Here is an 18,003-nt window from a genome sequence, read left to right as displayed (position 1 = left end):
CAGAAATTATGTCACCCTAATGAACTAATAAATAAAACTAAACTAAAAATATTGGTACCCTTGAGCTGTATTGTTCCCCAGTACACAAAATCAACCGCTCCAGAAAATGATGTGTACATGATAAGAAAGGTGTGCACTCGAGACTATCACCGGAGAGCACCATGGCAATGTTAAACAAGTCAAACTTAACAATTTAGTGGTACTCATCGAAACTATGGCAAAGTACACCTTTACAGCACTCTATATGATTACTACAATGATTTTTCATAATATTCTTTAAGTGCTCATTGAGTTTTTTATGTAGTTAATATAGGCTATAAATGATGTAGTTTTTATGTAGTTATGTAGTATTTTTAACAGTTGGTGGTCTCTGACGCGAGGCATGATCCTGCTGTGGTTCTCTTGCGGTAACGGGAAAATCCGCTGTCTCTGACGTAGTCCGCGCGTGGACACACCCCGCGCTCGCGCTTTAAAAGAAGCAGGTGCGCAAAGACGAACAGGTCTCCCTGTGCACGCGCGAAAATGGGCAACTGCATCGTGCCTTACTGCGATGGGCCCAAAAGCACCAACGTCCGATTCTCTCTGCCCGCTGTGTGCTTCGTGTGGCAGAGCGCCATGATCATCCTATTCGGGGTGTTCGTGCGCTATGATAAAGAAGTGGACGCTCACTGGTATGAAGTTAAAATTGAAGAAAATATAACAAGCGACATTGAGAATGACTTCTACTTCAGATATCCAAGTACGTAATGCTTTTTTTTCCAGATTTATTTAATGGATTGTTTTTATTTATTTATTTATTTAATTAAGTTGATGTCTGTCATTTTACAAGATGCAAGATCTTAAGATCGAAATTAAGAGACGAAATAAAGATAAAAAAAAATTAAGTACACTTTATATAAGATATGAAGTTTAATCATTTTAATTAGATTGGTTATTTGGTTGACCTTTAAGGCTTTAGTGTAGAACTATACAAATAAAAGTTTTTTTAGAAGAAAAGATTCTTAGCAAAATTCTTTAAATACGATAAAAACCCTTTACTATTCCAAGAACTAGGATTTTTTTTTTCCAATATTGCGCAGTATAGAAATAAAGAGGCAAGGCTGGTAAGCCATTAATCTGACATTACCTATGTCTAGAGTACGGAATATTAACATTACTCAGCTACTTTTTTATGATGATAAAGTTTTCATGCAGGATAATGTAGACTGACAATCTATAATACTGTAAAATATGATTTGATCACGAGATAAAATGGTTAACAATATTTGGCTGTTGTCTCAGAACAGGGGCAGGAATCTTAAATTTACTCTTAAATCATATCTGTTATTTTCATCTGAACAATAAAAAAAAACAGCTGGGCCATCTGTCCCATGTTAGTGTGTCTGCTGTATTTGAAGGGTTCTTCACATTTCTGCTGTTGTAGTTTGGTTCTACTTTCTAAAGGTCCCCAAAACTTTAATCATTTGATAAGGTCAATTGTACATTTGATTCTTTATAAATTATTTAACTAATATTGATAAGCAAGAGATTTCAATTTTGTCAAACCACCTTAATGAAGCAGGTTTATGAGAACTAAATAATGCAAATTTAAAGAAGATTTTAGTATTTTAGAAGGAACTTTTCTATAATTACTATTTTTCTGGATGTCTTTCAAAAATGTAAAACTCAAATTATTTATGATCTTAAATTGGAAAGTTATACTTGTAGATGTAATTACTCAAAAACAGGACTTTTGACAGTTAACATGGGTAGCTTTTCAGTTATGAAACATAGTCAGCAAACCTATTCACTTCTAATATTACAGAAATAGTAGACGGAGCAGAAAAGGATTGCCTGTTTAATTGTTTTCATGTGAAAAGTGGATTGATATAATCAGCATATCCTCTCTTGTTCACCTATTGTATGCTGTGGTAAAGGGGTTCCATTTCACATACACCAAACATTTGAGACATGGTTAACAAGCTTTATCAAACCACCTGATTCTCCATTATAGACTCACCGAATAAAATGTTTGCCCATGTTTTTTCCACAAATTGTAGATTCACACCTCAGTGAATATTCTAAATGATCCCCAGATAGATAAAGAATGTTGTCATGATGTCAGACAAAACAGAGTGATAAGTCCATACTAGTGCAAAAAATTATCCAATGTCTAATCAGTACTCTAGCTCAAATATCACTCCAATTGTTAAAAGGCATTTAGTTGTAATACAACCCTCAACATTGGCGTCTATGGAGAAAAGAACTTCATGAAAACTGCTATATAGGATGGGTCCATGAGGTTATGATAGGTTTCCAGTATCATGGTGCAGATATATATACCTTGCTAGGTTACAAACATTTATGGTGCCCAAAATTTTCAAATCCACCTTATTTATGGAGTGACTTGGCCCTAACAATTGTTCTTCAAATTTAGGGTTATCGTAGTACTTGCACTTTTAAAAAATGGGCAGGCAAGTTGAATTTTACAGTTCCCTTGTGTAAATGAAAGAAAAAAGAACAGTTAAGAGTTCCCAAGGAATAAAGTTTGTGCTCATTTTTCTTAAAGAATTGTAAAAAAAAATGTGTGTACTGGAAATGTATTACTTTTTAAGTGCAAGGAGGTGGATTAGCTCAGAAATTCAAACTTCTATAACGAAAACAAAGTCAGTTAAATTCGCCATCTTATGAGTCAATGAGCCAGAAGGTCTTCCGTAGTATTATGGAAGGATGTTTTTAAGGCTGTTTTTTAATTATACAATGCTTCTGATTATATTTTCAATATTTGTTGCTCAGTGTCAAATAATATATATTGTATGATACTGTATGCTGTAAAGTGTAATTGCTGTAATCCTAAAAGTAAATGTGCTTGGTTAATGTCAAAATCTGACCTGCTTAGTGTTCTATAAATATTTTTCAAATATGTATTTTAAACTAAAATTTACATTTTTACATTGTCGTAGTATAACAATTGGTTGCTCCCAGTAAGGAAAATAACACCTGATGCCATATTAAATATTTGTTTCAAATTTTGGTTTGTTTTTTAAAAAGAGGTCTTTATATGTCAGTTGTATGGACATTTGAATGATTGCCATGAAAATATTTTTGTTATTACAATAACTACAGTTTTTTATATAAAAAAGGCAAAATATTTCCTTTTTTAAGTTAAAAGGCTTGGATTAGGCACCCCACTAGATTTAAGTGTGCAATAACACAATTTTTAAAGGGGTTTAATTCATTTTGATGATAGTTCTTTAGTTTTATATATAAAAACCTAAAAGTACATATTTTAGCTTGCAATCTTCTTTTTCTTCTTTTTCTTCTTCTTTTTATTAAATTTTATTTTCATAACATGGGATCATTCTAAAATATTTTAAGTGTAACCGTGTATATTTATTGTTTAACAAGTATTTGTTCTCACCGAAGTGCAATATATTTTCTGAAAAGAAATCTTTGCCTCATGGAAAATAAGCAGTCTACTATGGTGATGTTTACTGTTTAAAATCAGTGCACATACATTCATTCTGTAATCAAAATCATTTAAGAACATGCTAAAACTTTCATGGAAGTCATAATTGACTTTGCAGACAGGACGATGGTGCAGAGCCTCTGGGTTTAGTTCTGAGCTCAAGTTACTGTCTGTGGAGTTTCACATTCTCCCATTTTATGCATGTTTTCTCTTGACTTTACAGTCAACCCATTCTCCACTCAAAATAGCAGTGATTAATACTGTCTGATTCAGTTTAACTCTATGTGAGCAGCAAGGGCACTGAGTCTATTTAATAAACAAATCATACTGGTGAAGTGTACAGTACAGTCTCTTCCAAAAAGTAGCATACGCAAACTGACATTTAGTAACACTTTGAAAGGTACACCACTGTTTAGACATATTATGCTTGTTTAAATATCAACAATGTCTCTGGTATTGCTAGACATATGTCTTTGTCTACATATAAATAGCCCACATTTATGAGCTGAATTGTGGGAATGTTTTAAAGGTTATCCCGTTAGAATTGGCTTAAAACCTGAAACCTGTTTTTTTTTTTTTTTTTAATTATGTCATCTAATTAAATATTGCACTTCGTAAAGTTATTAAAAATGTCCTTTTTTGTTTCTACTTAGGAAAAGATTCTCTTGTTTATTCTTTTCTTTATTCTTGTTTATTCAAAACCACTAAGATTTGTATAATAGGATTTGTGTTTTCTGTGGAGTGATAGATTTTGCCTGTGTTAACTTTAAAGTATTTAACAGTAATTCACAGATCTACCTACGCTTCCTACCAGCTTTTTTCGCTGGTAGGAACTGCATAGCTTGTTCTGCTGTTATTTCATGCTCTAATGTCTACTCTAATATACCTCTAAGTAATGTAGACAATGAAGAGGAGGCCCTTGCTGTGAAGTAGCATGTCATTATAGGCACTAGATGTCTGCCAACCAATGTGACAGTCTCTGTTTAGGCAAAACATATATCCACTATGACAGATGAAATGGCTGTCATTGGGTCAAAATATAAGCGTACAACAAAAAATACTCTGCAGGTTTAACTATATAGAAGGCTGCGAAGTAAATCAACAAGTATATAATTAGGAAAAAAAAGAAGAAAACTACCTTGCATAAACCTCAAGCTTAACCACAAGGTCACAATGAACTCGTATGGCAAACAATGAATGAAAGCTGATCTTGCTGCCAAAACACACAGTTATCCCACTCTTTTTTCTAAAGTGATCGCTAACATAAAGGAAGATTTTAGAAACACCCATTCTACCATGGGCTCATGCAGGGATTAGCGCCATGTCTCTTTCAAAAAGGTCAGAGTACAGTCATAAGTAAGTTGATGCAATGAAAAGACAGAAGAGCAGACAGTAAATGGTAATATGAGTCATCAGTTTCTGTATCCTCTCACAGTAGGCTGTCATACTCTGTAAGTGAGAACCATAATTGCCAGTGATTTGACATGACCTCAGCAAAAAGGTCCAACTGTGCCTTTCCATTAAAATTATATATATTTTTTTTACATATTTGAGCCACACTCCTACAAGAATCTACACTGGAAGCCTGTGTCATGTAGGACTACTTATAATCAACCTCACCTTTTTGTTACAATGGCATCAAAGATTATCTACTGGCTTGCTTTTTAATATTTAAAAAATTACAATTTCCAGTTTAATTTTTTTTTGTAATTATCTTTTAATAGTTTGTTTTTTTGTTTAAACTATTTTTTATATAAATATGTGATAATGTTTATTATGAGCAAATATCTACTTTTATGCCTTCTTTCTGTTCCCTTAGGTTTTCAGGATGTCCATGTCATGATTTTTGTGGGCTTTGGATTCCTGATGACATTTTTGAAGCGCTATGGTTTTGGTGCTGTTGGTTTCAACTTCCTCATTGCAGCTTTTGGGCTTCAGTGGGCACTATTAATGCAAGGCTGGTTTCACTCTCTGGACCCAGCTGATGGCTACATCAAAATTGGCATAGAAAAGTAGGCTTATATGTCATTTAAGCATTTTTATCATTTGTTATTAAATCAGTTTTGATAGTGTGTTTTTCTCATGCAGAAATTACATTACAATGTTTCTTCCATATAATCTCAATAACATCTATAACAATAACGTCCATAACATCTCAATAAATTAGAAAATAGTTTTTTTTGTTGTCATATAACTTAATACGTGAAACAATAACAGATTTTAGATTAATTACATGTACAGTGAAATATTTCAATATTTTTTTTATCTTGATGATTACAGCTTACGATTTATGAAAATTTAAAATATATTATCCCATTACCATTATATTAGAATATTTAAAACTAGATTTACAATACAGAAATGTCTAACTTCTGAAAGGTATGTTCATTTATGTACTAAATACATGGTCATTCAGGGGTCGTTTAGCATGAATTATTGCTTAGTATGGCATGACATGGGACTTTTGAGGTATTATTGGAGACCGGGTTGCTTTGATTGTGGTTGTGTTTATCACCTTTCTCTTGACAAGTCTGTGGGGTTCAGGTCAGGGGAGTTGGCTGGCCAATTAAGCACATTAATATCACTGTCAGCAGCACCATTAGTGGTAGTTTTGGTACTGTGGGCAATTGCTAAGTTCTGTTCGGAAAGGAAATAGGCATATCCATAAAGTTTATCAGCAGATGGAATCATGAAGTGCATTGACTTTGGACAATTCTGTCATTGTGTCTGGTTCAGGAGTGGCTTGATACTACGTATGCACGAGTTAAGTACATTTCCTGAACACTGTGTGTAGTGGCTGTTGATGCACTGACTCCGGCTTCACTCCACTCCCTGTGAAGCTCTCCCAAGTTCTTGAATTGGCTTTACATGACAATTTTTTTAAGGCTGCAGTCATCCTTGTTGCTTGTTCACATTCTCCCATTTTATGCATGTTTTCTCTTGACTTTACCATAAACATGCTTAGAAATAGCACTCTGTACACAGCCAGCGATTTCAGTAATTATCTTCTGGACAACTTTCAAGTCAGCAGTCTTCCTCATGATTGTGGTTGCATGTACTGAACTAGACCAAATATATTCATACTCATGAATACTACTTTATTCAAACTTGAAATGTGATGATTTTGAAATACTGGATTTTTTAAAGCTCTATGAGCTGTAAGCCATAACAGACAAATAAAGGCTTTAAAAATGTACATTTACATTTAACTTGATTTAACATACATTTTTAATTTAATTGTACATTACAGTACATTCTTATGAATATCTGAGAAGTTTTTTCATTATATTTTTTGACATGCACTATATAATACATCTTAATGACACATTTTGTCTTTTTTTCTGTGTCCAGCATAATCAATGCAGATTTTTGTGTGGCTGGCTGTTTGATTGCCTATGGAGCAGTTCTAGGGAAAGTCAGTCCAGTGCAACTCTTAGTGTTGACCCTGTTTGGCGTCACCCTGTTTGCTGTAGATGAATTTATCATAATCAGCCTCTTTCATGTAAGTGTACTGAGCAAAATATTTATTTGATGTGTGTTCATTAAATTCTGTGTGATGCAGCAAATGACAGTAATGAATATTTAAGGTATTATTGATGTTAATCATTTACTAGAATACTGTACATTGTATGATTAAATAACAATTATTTAATTAAATTATACTGTAGCTTGATGAATAATATCCAAAAGAACAAAAACCAACATTATAAATAACAAAGAAAGTGAATAAAAGTCTTGAGCCACCACTTATTTCTTCATATTAAATGGAATTAAATTATGTACAGGTACATTGAATGAAAGAACTTGGTTTTACTGTGACAGATTGCAAAGTGCCTAAAGATAATAAAATTTTTTTTGTTAATATAACAACATCAGCAGCAATCTCATTTCCCCTCTCATCTGTTCCAACCACTCAGCACTCAGCATCAACAGTAAACTAATCACCGGCCTGATCATCTGTTATCATCTGCACCTGTGTGTCACTGGTTTTATGATTGAATAATTCATACCCACTGTTTGGCTTAACAAACTAAAAACATTCCTCTGAAATTGGTCAGGTACAGGGAATGGACTGAAAATAAGGGCCAAAAACGTGCCAGAAATGAAAGCCAAAAAAAAAAGCCCTTCAGTAAGCCTAAATAACTATTCCTCAAGTCTACAATAAGAAAATAATCTGGCTTTTTAAAAGCATAATATGAAGAAATAAAGGCTCAAGACTTGCACAGTACAGTACTATACAAAATGAGGTACTCTATTCAATAGGCTAGAGATGCTGGAGGCTCCATGGTGATCCATACTTTTGGAGCCTATTATGGACTAGCCATCTCATGGGTCCTTTATCGGCCAAACTTGAAAGACAGCAGTCACCTGAATGGCTCAATCTACCACTCTGATTTGTTTGCCATTATTGGTAAGTTTCCTTTACAGCTCTTGTGACAATAGTCATAGTAATACTGATATATACAGAGTGAGCCAAAATCAGATTTTTGGCTGACTCTGTATGTGTATATGTATAGCATACTGCATATACACTGCATATATACTACTGCATATATTACTGTATATATAAGTAGATAGATATACAGAGATACATACATATATACAGTTGTTAAAGTTGTTTTTAAAGTTAAAATTGTTTGCTTTATGTTTTTCCCCTAGGAACTCTCTTTCTGTGGATGTTCTGGCCCAGTTTTAATTCTGCCATTGCTGACCATGGAGATGGTCAGCATAGAGCAGCCATTAACACCTACCTGTCTCTGGCTGCCACTGTCCTCACCACCTTTGCAATCTCCAGCCTCTATCAGAAGCATGGAAAACTGGACATGGTAATGGGCCTTTTATCTTTTGCAATGTACAGCTGTGGCATACTTGGTCGCAAACCAAGGTTTTGGTTGGAGAATCTTCATTAATTGTGACAGCTGATTGTGATATTAGTAAACAGGGCAAAGATCTAAAATTTGTCAATACCCCAATGCACACAAAATCATTTTCACTGTGACATATTTGTAACTGAATATGCAATCCACTGAGTAGCTCATGACCAAGGTTAGTAGTAAAGTGAACTGTCCTCCACTGCCTGTAATCAAGGTTACTGCTTATTCCTTTTTCTTTTTTTTGCCTCTGTAAGCCTTCCACCCCCGTATTATCTACTTTATTATATGCAAAGGATCTCCAGACTGTTTGTTATATTGTGTACATAATGTCTCAGTTGGGTACGGTTTTACTCACCGCTTAGTGAATGGCACTTACAGCTGATCAGCTTATCTCATGGTTCAGTTTAAGATTTGAGAGAACTGAACCAGTTACAAATGGTTTTCTTTTTATTTTGCTAGATGTAGCCTACAGTACTTTAAGCTGTACTGTACACCTACAGAACAGGTTCACTTTAGGGTATGTGTGTGACACAAAATGTTTTCAAAATGTATATGGATGGATAGCAACCTGCTTTTTTGGCCTCTCCCTGTCCCCCACCAAGTAGCAGGCCACCCAGAATACATCCACTAACCTTGCTTTAAGGAGAGGCATTTTTACACTTCAAAAGTGTTTGTATACAGCTGGATCCCACAAGCCACAGACAGGAACAAATCCTTACTGCCATGTCTTCATGAATGAAGCCCAATCACAAGGCATGCCTAACAGAGTTTCTTCTCTGCTGGTGCCCCATGAGCAAGTGATACTTACCACAGACACCTCATTCACAGACATAGCTGTGGTGTTGTTTATAGACTCACAGTCATAACACATCAGCCTGCTAGAAATTATGGTATTTCCTCTGACTTTGAAGTTCAGAATTCAGGTCCACTCAGAAAACATATTGAAGGTCAACCGTATCAATTATCATACACGACAAGGTCAAGATGCTCTCTTTGAAAGACTCTTTCTCAAGTTGCCTGCAATGGTGGATCTCTTTACTAGCACCCGGAAATTCATAGCGTTCATATCCCACTGGGGCAAGGTGTGCACTACAGCCTTTTCTATGCCAGCTTGATGAGAGGGTCCTAGACAATGTTTGGTATATGTCAGGCAATATAATTATTACAGGAAGTTCCTCTGTCTCTGTTTCCTAGTAAAGTAATAAAGTTGTGGGTCTTTTGTCCATTCTAATTAACACAAATAACCATTAAGGGCGTGTCGTCAATTAACCATTTTGGACAGTCTGCAAATTAATCAACCTCTACTCTTCTATAAGTATATTTGTCTTCATATTCTACATTTGGGTAAAAAAAAAACATACAAGAATCTTTACTAGTTTTAAGAGAAACCACACTGGTTGGAGAAATGGCTTACTTCACTGTTTGAACCATGGCAAATTATTGGATTTTTTATGTATTTAAGCATTCATACAAAAATAGCAATCTTGATCTTAGTCTGGTATTTTAAAATCAAATGTAATTTTATTGTGGAGTAAAACTGTTGTAACTTTGTTTTGTCATCAGGTACACATCCAGAATTCCACCCTGGCCGGTGGTGTTGCTGTAGGAACAGCTGCTGAGTTCATGCTAATGCCATATGGCTCTCTAATAGTAGGATTCTGCTGTGGTCTCATCTCCACACTGGGTTATATTTATATTACAGTGAGCTCCTTTTATCTTTTCGAAATTACTAAGCACAAGTCTAATTAATGATGAAGGTGTGTATTTCTCCATATGGACTGTTTAAATGGAGATTAAATCTATCTTGTCTTTCAGCCCTATTTGGAGAAAAACCTAAAGATCCAGGACACATGTGGTATTCATAACCTACATGCAATGCCTGGCGTAATAGGAGGAATTGTGGGAGCCATTACAGCTGCTGCTGCTTCTGAACCAGTATATGGTGCCCAAGGGTAGGTACAGATCACATGATGAAGAAGATTACATATTTTATATAGTATACATTTTTCCCATATGAAAAGTTTTAACCTTTAATAATTGGAAATGAGATGTCCTTAGAAGGTCAGTTTGACTAAATTAAGCTTGCATACACACAATGAAGTATCTTTTTAATTTTTCTTTGCATGTGATATCAGCTTATGGTCTACTTTATTATTTATTACAGCATTTTTGCAATGAAAGAACTCATGTTTCACACACAGCTACATTCTCATTGTTTTGTTCCTTCTTTACAGGTTGGTAAACACATTTGATTTTACAGGATCATTCAAAAACAGATCACCATCTGTACAAGGAGGCTACCAGGCAGCTGCACTGTGTGTTGCTGTGTGTTTTGGAATAGGAGGTGGAACGCTTGTGGGTATGTCAAAGTATAACAGAATATTGTAACTAGAAACAAGGTCAAGACATGCATACAAATATACAACTGTGCCAAGGTTAAAACAGACTGAAGTTGTTATGATGTATTTTATGAACATGTGTTTATGTGAATGTTTAAAGAAATTAAAACGTCTAGGGAGATTTTAATTACAGCCAAGCAAGACAGTTTTATTATATATAGAAAGGTAAACTATAATGTATTTACCAGTTCATTAACAACAAAGTTAAAAAATAAAATGTATCCTTCGCAAAGCACACAGCAGATAAAAATACGGTTAGATTATTAATAAAAAGTAGATTTTTTGTTAAAGGCATTCTCACTATGAATTAAATTCCTGTTCTTATTTCTTCTCTTTTTTTACCTTCTTTTATTTGCTCTTATATATTTTTTCTAAAAAGAGTTAATTTGCACTTAAACTTCTTTAACAGTTACATGAGTTAATATAAGTTATAACATCAGTTATTTTGAAGTACCATGATGTTGTATATGGATATAAATCTCTGATCTGAGTCTCCGGCATGATGTAGATAATGAAAGTGTGTTCACTGTTCTTACAGGTCTGATCCTGAGGTTGCCTGTCTGGGGTTCTGTGGCAGATGACAATTGCTTCCAGGATGGGGTCTACTGGGAGGTGAGACTATACCCAATTTAACCACGACAAAAAGCTACCTGAATCAATACAAGTTATTTAGTGAGCTAGTGGATAGGTAAAGGTTAGCTCAGTGTATTAGGTGGGTATATGGCTACATGGCCCTCACGAGATGTGTCTGGCATTTTTATTTGTAATTGCTTACAGAAAATGAAAGTGATATTAATATTTGTGAGTTCTTGAAACATGAGGGTGAGGACGTTGACGAAAAAGACACAATTTATAACCTGTGTGTGTGTGTCATACCGCTCTATCCTGTATCCAAGGGGACCTGGAGTCCATCCGAGGTGACTTAGAGCACAACAAGGCCACCTGAACAGGGCCAATCCATCACAGGACACACATGTACACACTCTCACACTACAGGCAGTTTTGGGAATGCCAATTAGCCTAACCTGCATGTCTTTGGACTGTGGGAGAAAACCCACCAAGCAAGGGAAGGACATGCAAACTCCATGCAGACAGAGGCAGGAATCAAACCCGGATCCAGGAAGTGCAAGGCGACAGAGCTAACCGCCACACCACCGTGCCGCCTGTGTGTGTGTGTGTGTGTGTTCATTGCTTGACCACACGCATGTCTGCCTAACTGAATGTATCTTTAGATTAAACTAAAATATATGTCACATTTAGGTGCCTGATGAGGAGAAGCCTGAACTGCCTGTTCTAGAGTATAACAATCACATGGCAACAAACAAGAATGCAGACAGGTGAGTTAAAAAAAAAAAAATCTTTGATTAAGCAAAGGAATCAGGAAGTGGACATGATTTAAAATTTCTAAGTTTTGTAATCTCATTTGGGAAAGTTGATTCCTGAAAACATATTACAAAAGCATTTTAACTGCAAGATTCTTATCATTTTAAAAATGACACTTTTGGTGAAGATTTAATTTAGGACAATCACTATTAAAATGAAAATTTATTAGGGATATTATTCTAACACTAGATGGGAGGAAAATGCAATAGCATTAAATTTCTTCTAAAAGATCTTCTAAAATAATGTCCTATACTAAAGCCTCAGTGTTGGCTTTAACTTATAACTTAAATTCGTATTTCTTGTGCTTGCTTGCTTTCTAGTTGGCAAATAACTTAATAATAGCTTTATTAGAAGAATAATTGCATAATATTTATTTATACTGTAATATACTAAGATTTAACTTATATTTCTTTATAAGTTATTCTATATATTTATTTAACTTATAACTTGTAATTGCACCGCTGAGCTGTAGTGGTGCAATTATGTATGAATGGCAATAGGGGGGCCAATAAGGCATCAAAGGCAGAAGTGGAAAGGGACAAAGGTAATGATTTGTAAAAATCTTAATTCAAAGTATTTAAATTTAATGTTTAAAAGTTATTACATTTCTAATTGCCTGCAAATATTGAAAAGATAAAAATATTGTTTGAATACATAACTCACTGTACAGTCAACAGCTGGATAAGGTATGAAGAGACTTTTAACAACTGTAACTTATAGGCCTCTAAATGAAAGTATATAGAGTAAAAATCATGTTTTTTTGTAATTGAAAATGTAATTATGTTATGGAATAATTATTAAATTTTAGCAACACTTGTGTAAAGTGTAAATACACCAGAATAACACTTAAGGAAAATATCAAAGAGCAAATATAATGATCATACAAAAACTGCAATCATTTTTAATAAACTATAGTTTATAACTAGTTTAATAAAGTGTGTCTTATTTATTAAATGCCTCAAGTGAGTTGGGTTATGTAATATTCATTTCTGTTAAACTTACATTTAAATTTGTTAATTATCTTACTAATTTTTTGGACAAATGTCTGGTAATTTTAATAACTAATTTTAATGGTATTTTTCCAAACAAAATTTTAATTGAAGAAAAATTTTATAATACGGCCCTAATGACTGCTTTAAGCCACAAGGTGGCGCAAAAATACTACTATAACTTGCCAGAGCCCATTTGCCAGAGCCCAACTAACAGTCTGTTTGCATTTCACAGGACGGAAACTGGCTTCACTGTGGACCAGAGCTAATCCTGAAGGACCGTGAATCCTGTCATCACTCCATCTTTCTCCAAGTAGCATAATAGGCTGACTGTTGTCATCTCTATTGTTAAAACAGTGTGTGTGTGTGTGTGTGTGTGTGTGTGTAGTAAATCACTTGTTCAGTTCATCACAACCACTCACAGATTTTCCTGTGAAACACTGACGTTCAATAATGTTGGAAAGGGTTTAAAATGTTATTTCATACACAGAGAATCACAGCCAAGTTGAAGTGATGCCCCCTTTTATTGTTTGATGCAAAATTTCTGTCTTTCTTACCAGTTTTAACAAATTGCAAATGTTTGTACTGATTTGCATAATGTTTTTGTTTTCTAAGGTGCTGATTATTAGAGGTTGAATCTGACTTGTCCTTTTAATGCTTATTAGGTAGTGAGACATTCCCCTTTCATGCACAGTAAATAGTAGCCATGGATTTGTTGATATAGAATACATTTGGAGTTACAAAACAAGAAAAGTGACCTATTGTCCTCTAGTATGTTTGACCTAGCTAAACTTCCATTTCAACTTCCAAATTAAGTTTTAGGAGAAATTCAGTACTGGGTATTAAATTTTTGTTTTGTTTTGTTTTGTTTTGTTTTGTTTTGTTTTATAGCTGCCCATGTGAGAGCAAAAATAAAAATATTTCAAGCTAATAAATAAATGCAATAGAGCTATACAGTTACATGATTTCAAATGTTATTTGACTGTGAAAGAAATCAACATGATTACAACAATAATAATTCTATTACATTTTCATTCCCTATTTAAAACTTCCAAATAGTTTCATGTAATTTTAGTTCAGTTAATAATCAATTTAATGCTTAATCAATTTCTGAGAATATATTCATGGATCATTACACCTTAATAATATAATTTTTAACAGATGTTACAGTCTATAATCTTTTTGAGAAATGATTTTTCTTCCATCTTCCATGACATTATCTTTATTTTTTTTACAACAAAGTACAGCTTGTTTTTGTCTTTACTCATACACCTGATTTTGTAAATAAAAGTTCTTCCTGAACTTTTGTGATAAGGTCAGTTTTTAAGTGCCTTTATACTTGTACTTGTAAGAAGATCATTAACATGAATAAAATGCATCAGTTTCCCCATATTTATTAGATTACGTGTGATATACAGATAGAAGCAAATCAAAGCAAATCTGTATATTGAGCGAGAGTGAAAAAAGAAGACTAAAGGAAAAACATCTTCAAGCTTTTATTTAACCAATAAAAATAATTTATTAACACATGTAGGCCTATTGGTTTCTGTGGTAAGGGTGGTATCCCTTAGCACTTTATTAAAACATTCTTAGATAAATATCAGTGTTTCTTTGGCCCCAGAGTGGAATGAAAGTTCATGACCCTTGCATGTGGAGGTTAACAGGATGATGTCAGAGATGACCATGGCACATGTTTCTTTGATCATGCTTCTTAATGCACTAGGCCAAAGGTCATTAAGGTCAAGGTTTTAATTACATAACACAATGACAAACACAAGGGCAAAATTATGAACTTTAATCACTGTCTTTTTTTTTCTTTTTTAGTTTAGTTACATCACATTTATCATATATAAATCTAATTAATAAAAGTATCAAGCCATTTGATAACATGGCTTATAGCTCCCAGGATTAAAAACTGTGATTTAACAATTTCTCTTATGGCCTAGCCTGGAAGAATATTTCCCCCCACAGAACAGTAAGGAAACCAGACAGTAATGTATCTCTACAGGAGGTCTGGGTGTAAAGCACTCTGGTCTCAGGAGCCATGTGAGCAGAGAAAGCGCTCTAATTAACTGCTTCTGGGGTACCGTGGAGAAGAGAAGAAGAGAAGGAACAAACCCCATTTTTTTACGCTTCAATACATCTGTCCCCACCTCCTGTGTATTCAGGTCCTTCCCCTCCGCTCCCCACCCCGCAGGGCCTCTCTCATCTTATGTTTATTCATTTGCCACTTAAGGGCCGGACACAGCACCCTGTTAAAACTAAATCAAGCCCCTTTCATGACATGATCCTTTTGCCAAAGCTGAAAAGGCCCCAGTCTGAGGGGGGTCTGACCCTGAGGACACTGAGCCAGGAGGAGGGGGACAACTTGATGTTGGGTTTTGCAAAAAAAAATGCTAGTACTGTCTGCCCTGCTGGTGATTAAGGCAGCCAATAGTGGGGAGAGAGACAGCGGCGGGAACTCAGAGGAGGAGTGTGGGAGATTAAGCCTGTCACGCCCATTCAGAAGGAGAGGGGACAGGAGGGATAAAGAAGGCAAAGAGCGTTAAAAGAGGGGAAGGAGGGAAGTGAGAGCTCTTTTCATGGCTGATGACTGATTGCCTGTCTGGACCAGCTCTCTGGGTTGATTGACAACCGTGCTGAGACGAAGGGTGGGAAAGTGGGAAAGCGCACTTGGGCGGAGTTGTTAGTGTGTGAGAAACGTTTTTTGGAGAGGGGGGACAGTGTACATTGTGCATGCTAAAAACTAGTTACAATACACACATTAACACCGGCTTAACATTTTGTTAGGAATAGAAATTATGCTGTTTCATTGGTGATGAAAAAATTATATACTGCAAAATAGAATAAATGTAAACTCATTTTTTAAAAATCTTTATTACTATCCTGATTACACAGTGCGTAAAACTGGACATTTTTTCTATCTTTATCTCTTTTTATACTTACCATACACAGAGCCTGCACAAACAAATATAAATACATGATTCTGTGACGATATTGCAAGTTTTAAAGCCTTGCACACTACCCATGTTAACTGCCCTATAAACCCTAAAAGAAGTCCATAAACTTGTTTATAACCTGGACAGAGTTCATCAGTATCTGCCATAAATGCTATATTCATGCCGCCTTTTTATTTAATATTATGAGTAAATAGCCTTTAAAAAGTGAATTAAAAAAGTCTAGATAAACACTTGTTCATTCACCTGACTGCCAAAAATGGTCTGCATTTGAAATTTGTTTCTAACCCCAGATTTGAATTAAAAATGTTATAATTTTATGTTGTTGTCAATATGTTTAACTCTTGCTGAGCTTGATGGAGAATATGAGTTCTTCTGTCACACTCGCTCCTTTCTATTTTTATGCAAATCTCAGGAGTGTACATTAGCTTTTTTGTTTCCATCTGAAAACTAGTCTGTCTTGTACAATTTTTTTTTTCCTTACAGCCATGCATATATTCTCCTGTAATGTTATTTATTTTTTAATTTTTAAGTTACATATGGAAATACTGAATGATTTTGTACATAATTATGCAGACATGATAAACATATATAACAAAATTGGTACAGCTTATAAAATGATGCCTTAGACTTTTGCACAGTACTGTATATATATATATATATATATATATATATATATGTAGCTGATGCAAACTTTTAGTGGGTACTGTATTTCAGAACACTGTTCGCAGTTGTAGTTTATATCTTTAAGATGTCACACTGACACTGTTTTCTATTTTGGAAGATAGTTGTATTTTTATGATCATATGCTGCTTTAATGATTTATACCAAAAATTGATAACAACCAATTGCTGTTATAAGATGGCACCTTTCTTAAAAAAGATTTATCTCTAGACACTTGCTCCGAGATAAGCAGATTCATCTCAAGATTCAGCTATCCTACCATAGCATGCATTTAGAAATGTTGTATTTTGTATAATAGAAGTATTTGTGCAGCTTTATCTACTTTATTACTATACCTTTATCAGAAAATGCTTGCAGCCTAAAACTACAGCATACATGTATTTCGGCAGAGTAAATTGTCTTGTCGGAACAGCCTTTCCTTTTTTCTTTTCTTTTTTTTATTTACTTTGCATAAACCTGCAGGTAGCAGGAAGCAAATGTTAACTTAATAGCATGTCTACTTGAAAATACCTTCAGCACTAAATTATTACAAAATGATGTAACAATGCGATACAGAAAGAGGATAAAAGGAAATCCTGACCAACTCTATCACCATCTGGTAAGGCAGGTCCATGGTGTCTAAAAGAAAAGCGCAGCGAAAGGTGATGAAAACCACTCAGCTCATCATTGGCACCCAGCACTTAAATCACTTAGACACTACATTTGTGGACACACCTAATTCCATGGACTATCCTAATTTTTCTTTTTATCTTAATCGTAAAACAATGCTGACGGCATCAAAATATGCAATAATCTCCTTTAAACAGGTGATATTAAGATGTGTGTAAATCCGTCATAACTGCTCTAATCTGAGATGCTGTGAATTGGTGATTTTTGAGGCTGGTAACTACAAAAGAACTTCTCCTTTGCTTACTTTCCTGTGATGGACTTTATGAGAGCCAGTTTCATCATGGTGCAAATGCACTTGACAATGTTGTTTTTGCAAAAACAGTTTTGAACTATTTCAGGACAGCTGACCTTCTGTTTTAAAAAATACCCAACTGCTGCTGCTGTTGTTGTTGTTGAAATAACACGTATGGGATTAATCACCTTTCATACTTTCAAAAATATCCAGTATTTTTCTATAATTTCTCCAAACTTTTGAATGATTTCATATGAGTTTCTATTATGTTTATACAGTATATACTACAGGTGACCTGTACTGTGCAATGACAGTAAAGTTCTATCTATCTATCTATCTATCTATCTATCTATCTATCTATCACAAAC

General features: G+C 34.6%; 1 protein-coding gene across 1 annotated transcript; it reads left to right on the top strand.

Annotated features, from left to right (window-relative positions):
• The first annotated feature begins 516 nt into the window (after positions 1-516).
• rhcgb (Rh family, C glycoprotein b) lies at positions 517-14,287 on the top strand. The gene is made up of 11 exons (XM_053487006.1): positions 517-739; positions 5,268-5,460; positions 6,800-6,950; positions 7,712-7,859; positions 8,108-8,274; positions 9,886-10,023; positions 10,138-10,274; positions 10,557-10,681; positions 11,260-11,333; positions 11,982-12,058; positions 13,329-14,287. The coding sequence occupies exons 1-11, from the start codon at positions 523-525 to the stop codon at positions 13,360-13,362; spliced, it is 1,461 nt and encodes a 486-aa protein (XP_053342981.1). The 5' UTR covers positions 517-522; the 3' UTR covers positions 13,363-14,287.
• The last annotated feature ends 3,716 nt before the right edge of the window (positions 14,288-18,003 follow it).

Source organism: Clarias gariepinus, chromosome 2 (assembly GCF_024256425.1).
Source record: "Clarias gariepinus isolate MV-2021 ecotype Netherlands chromosome 2, CGAR_prim_01v2, whole genome shotgun sequence".
Taxonomy (NCBI): Eukaryota; Metazoa; Chordata; class Actinopteri; order Siluriformes; family Clariidae; genus Clarias; species Clarias gariepinus.
Note: the sequence above shows the minus strand (reverse complement) of the source record. Positions and strands in the feature narration are given on the sequence as shown.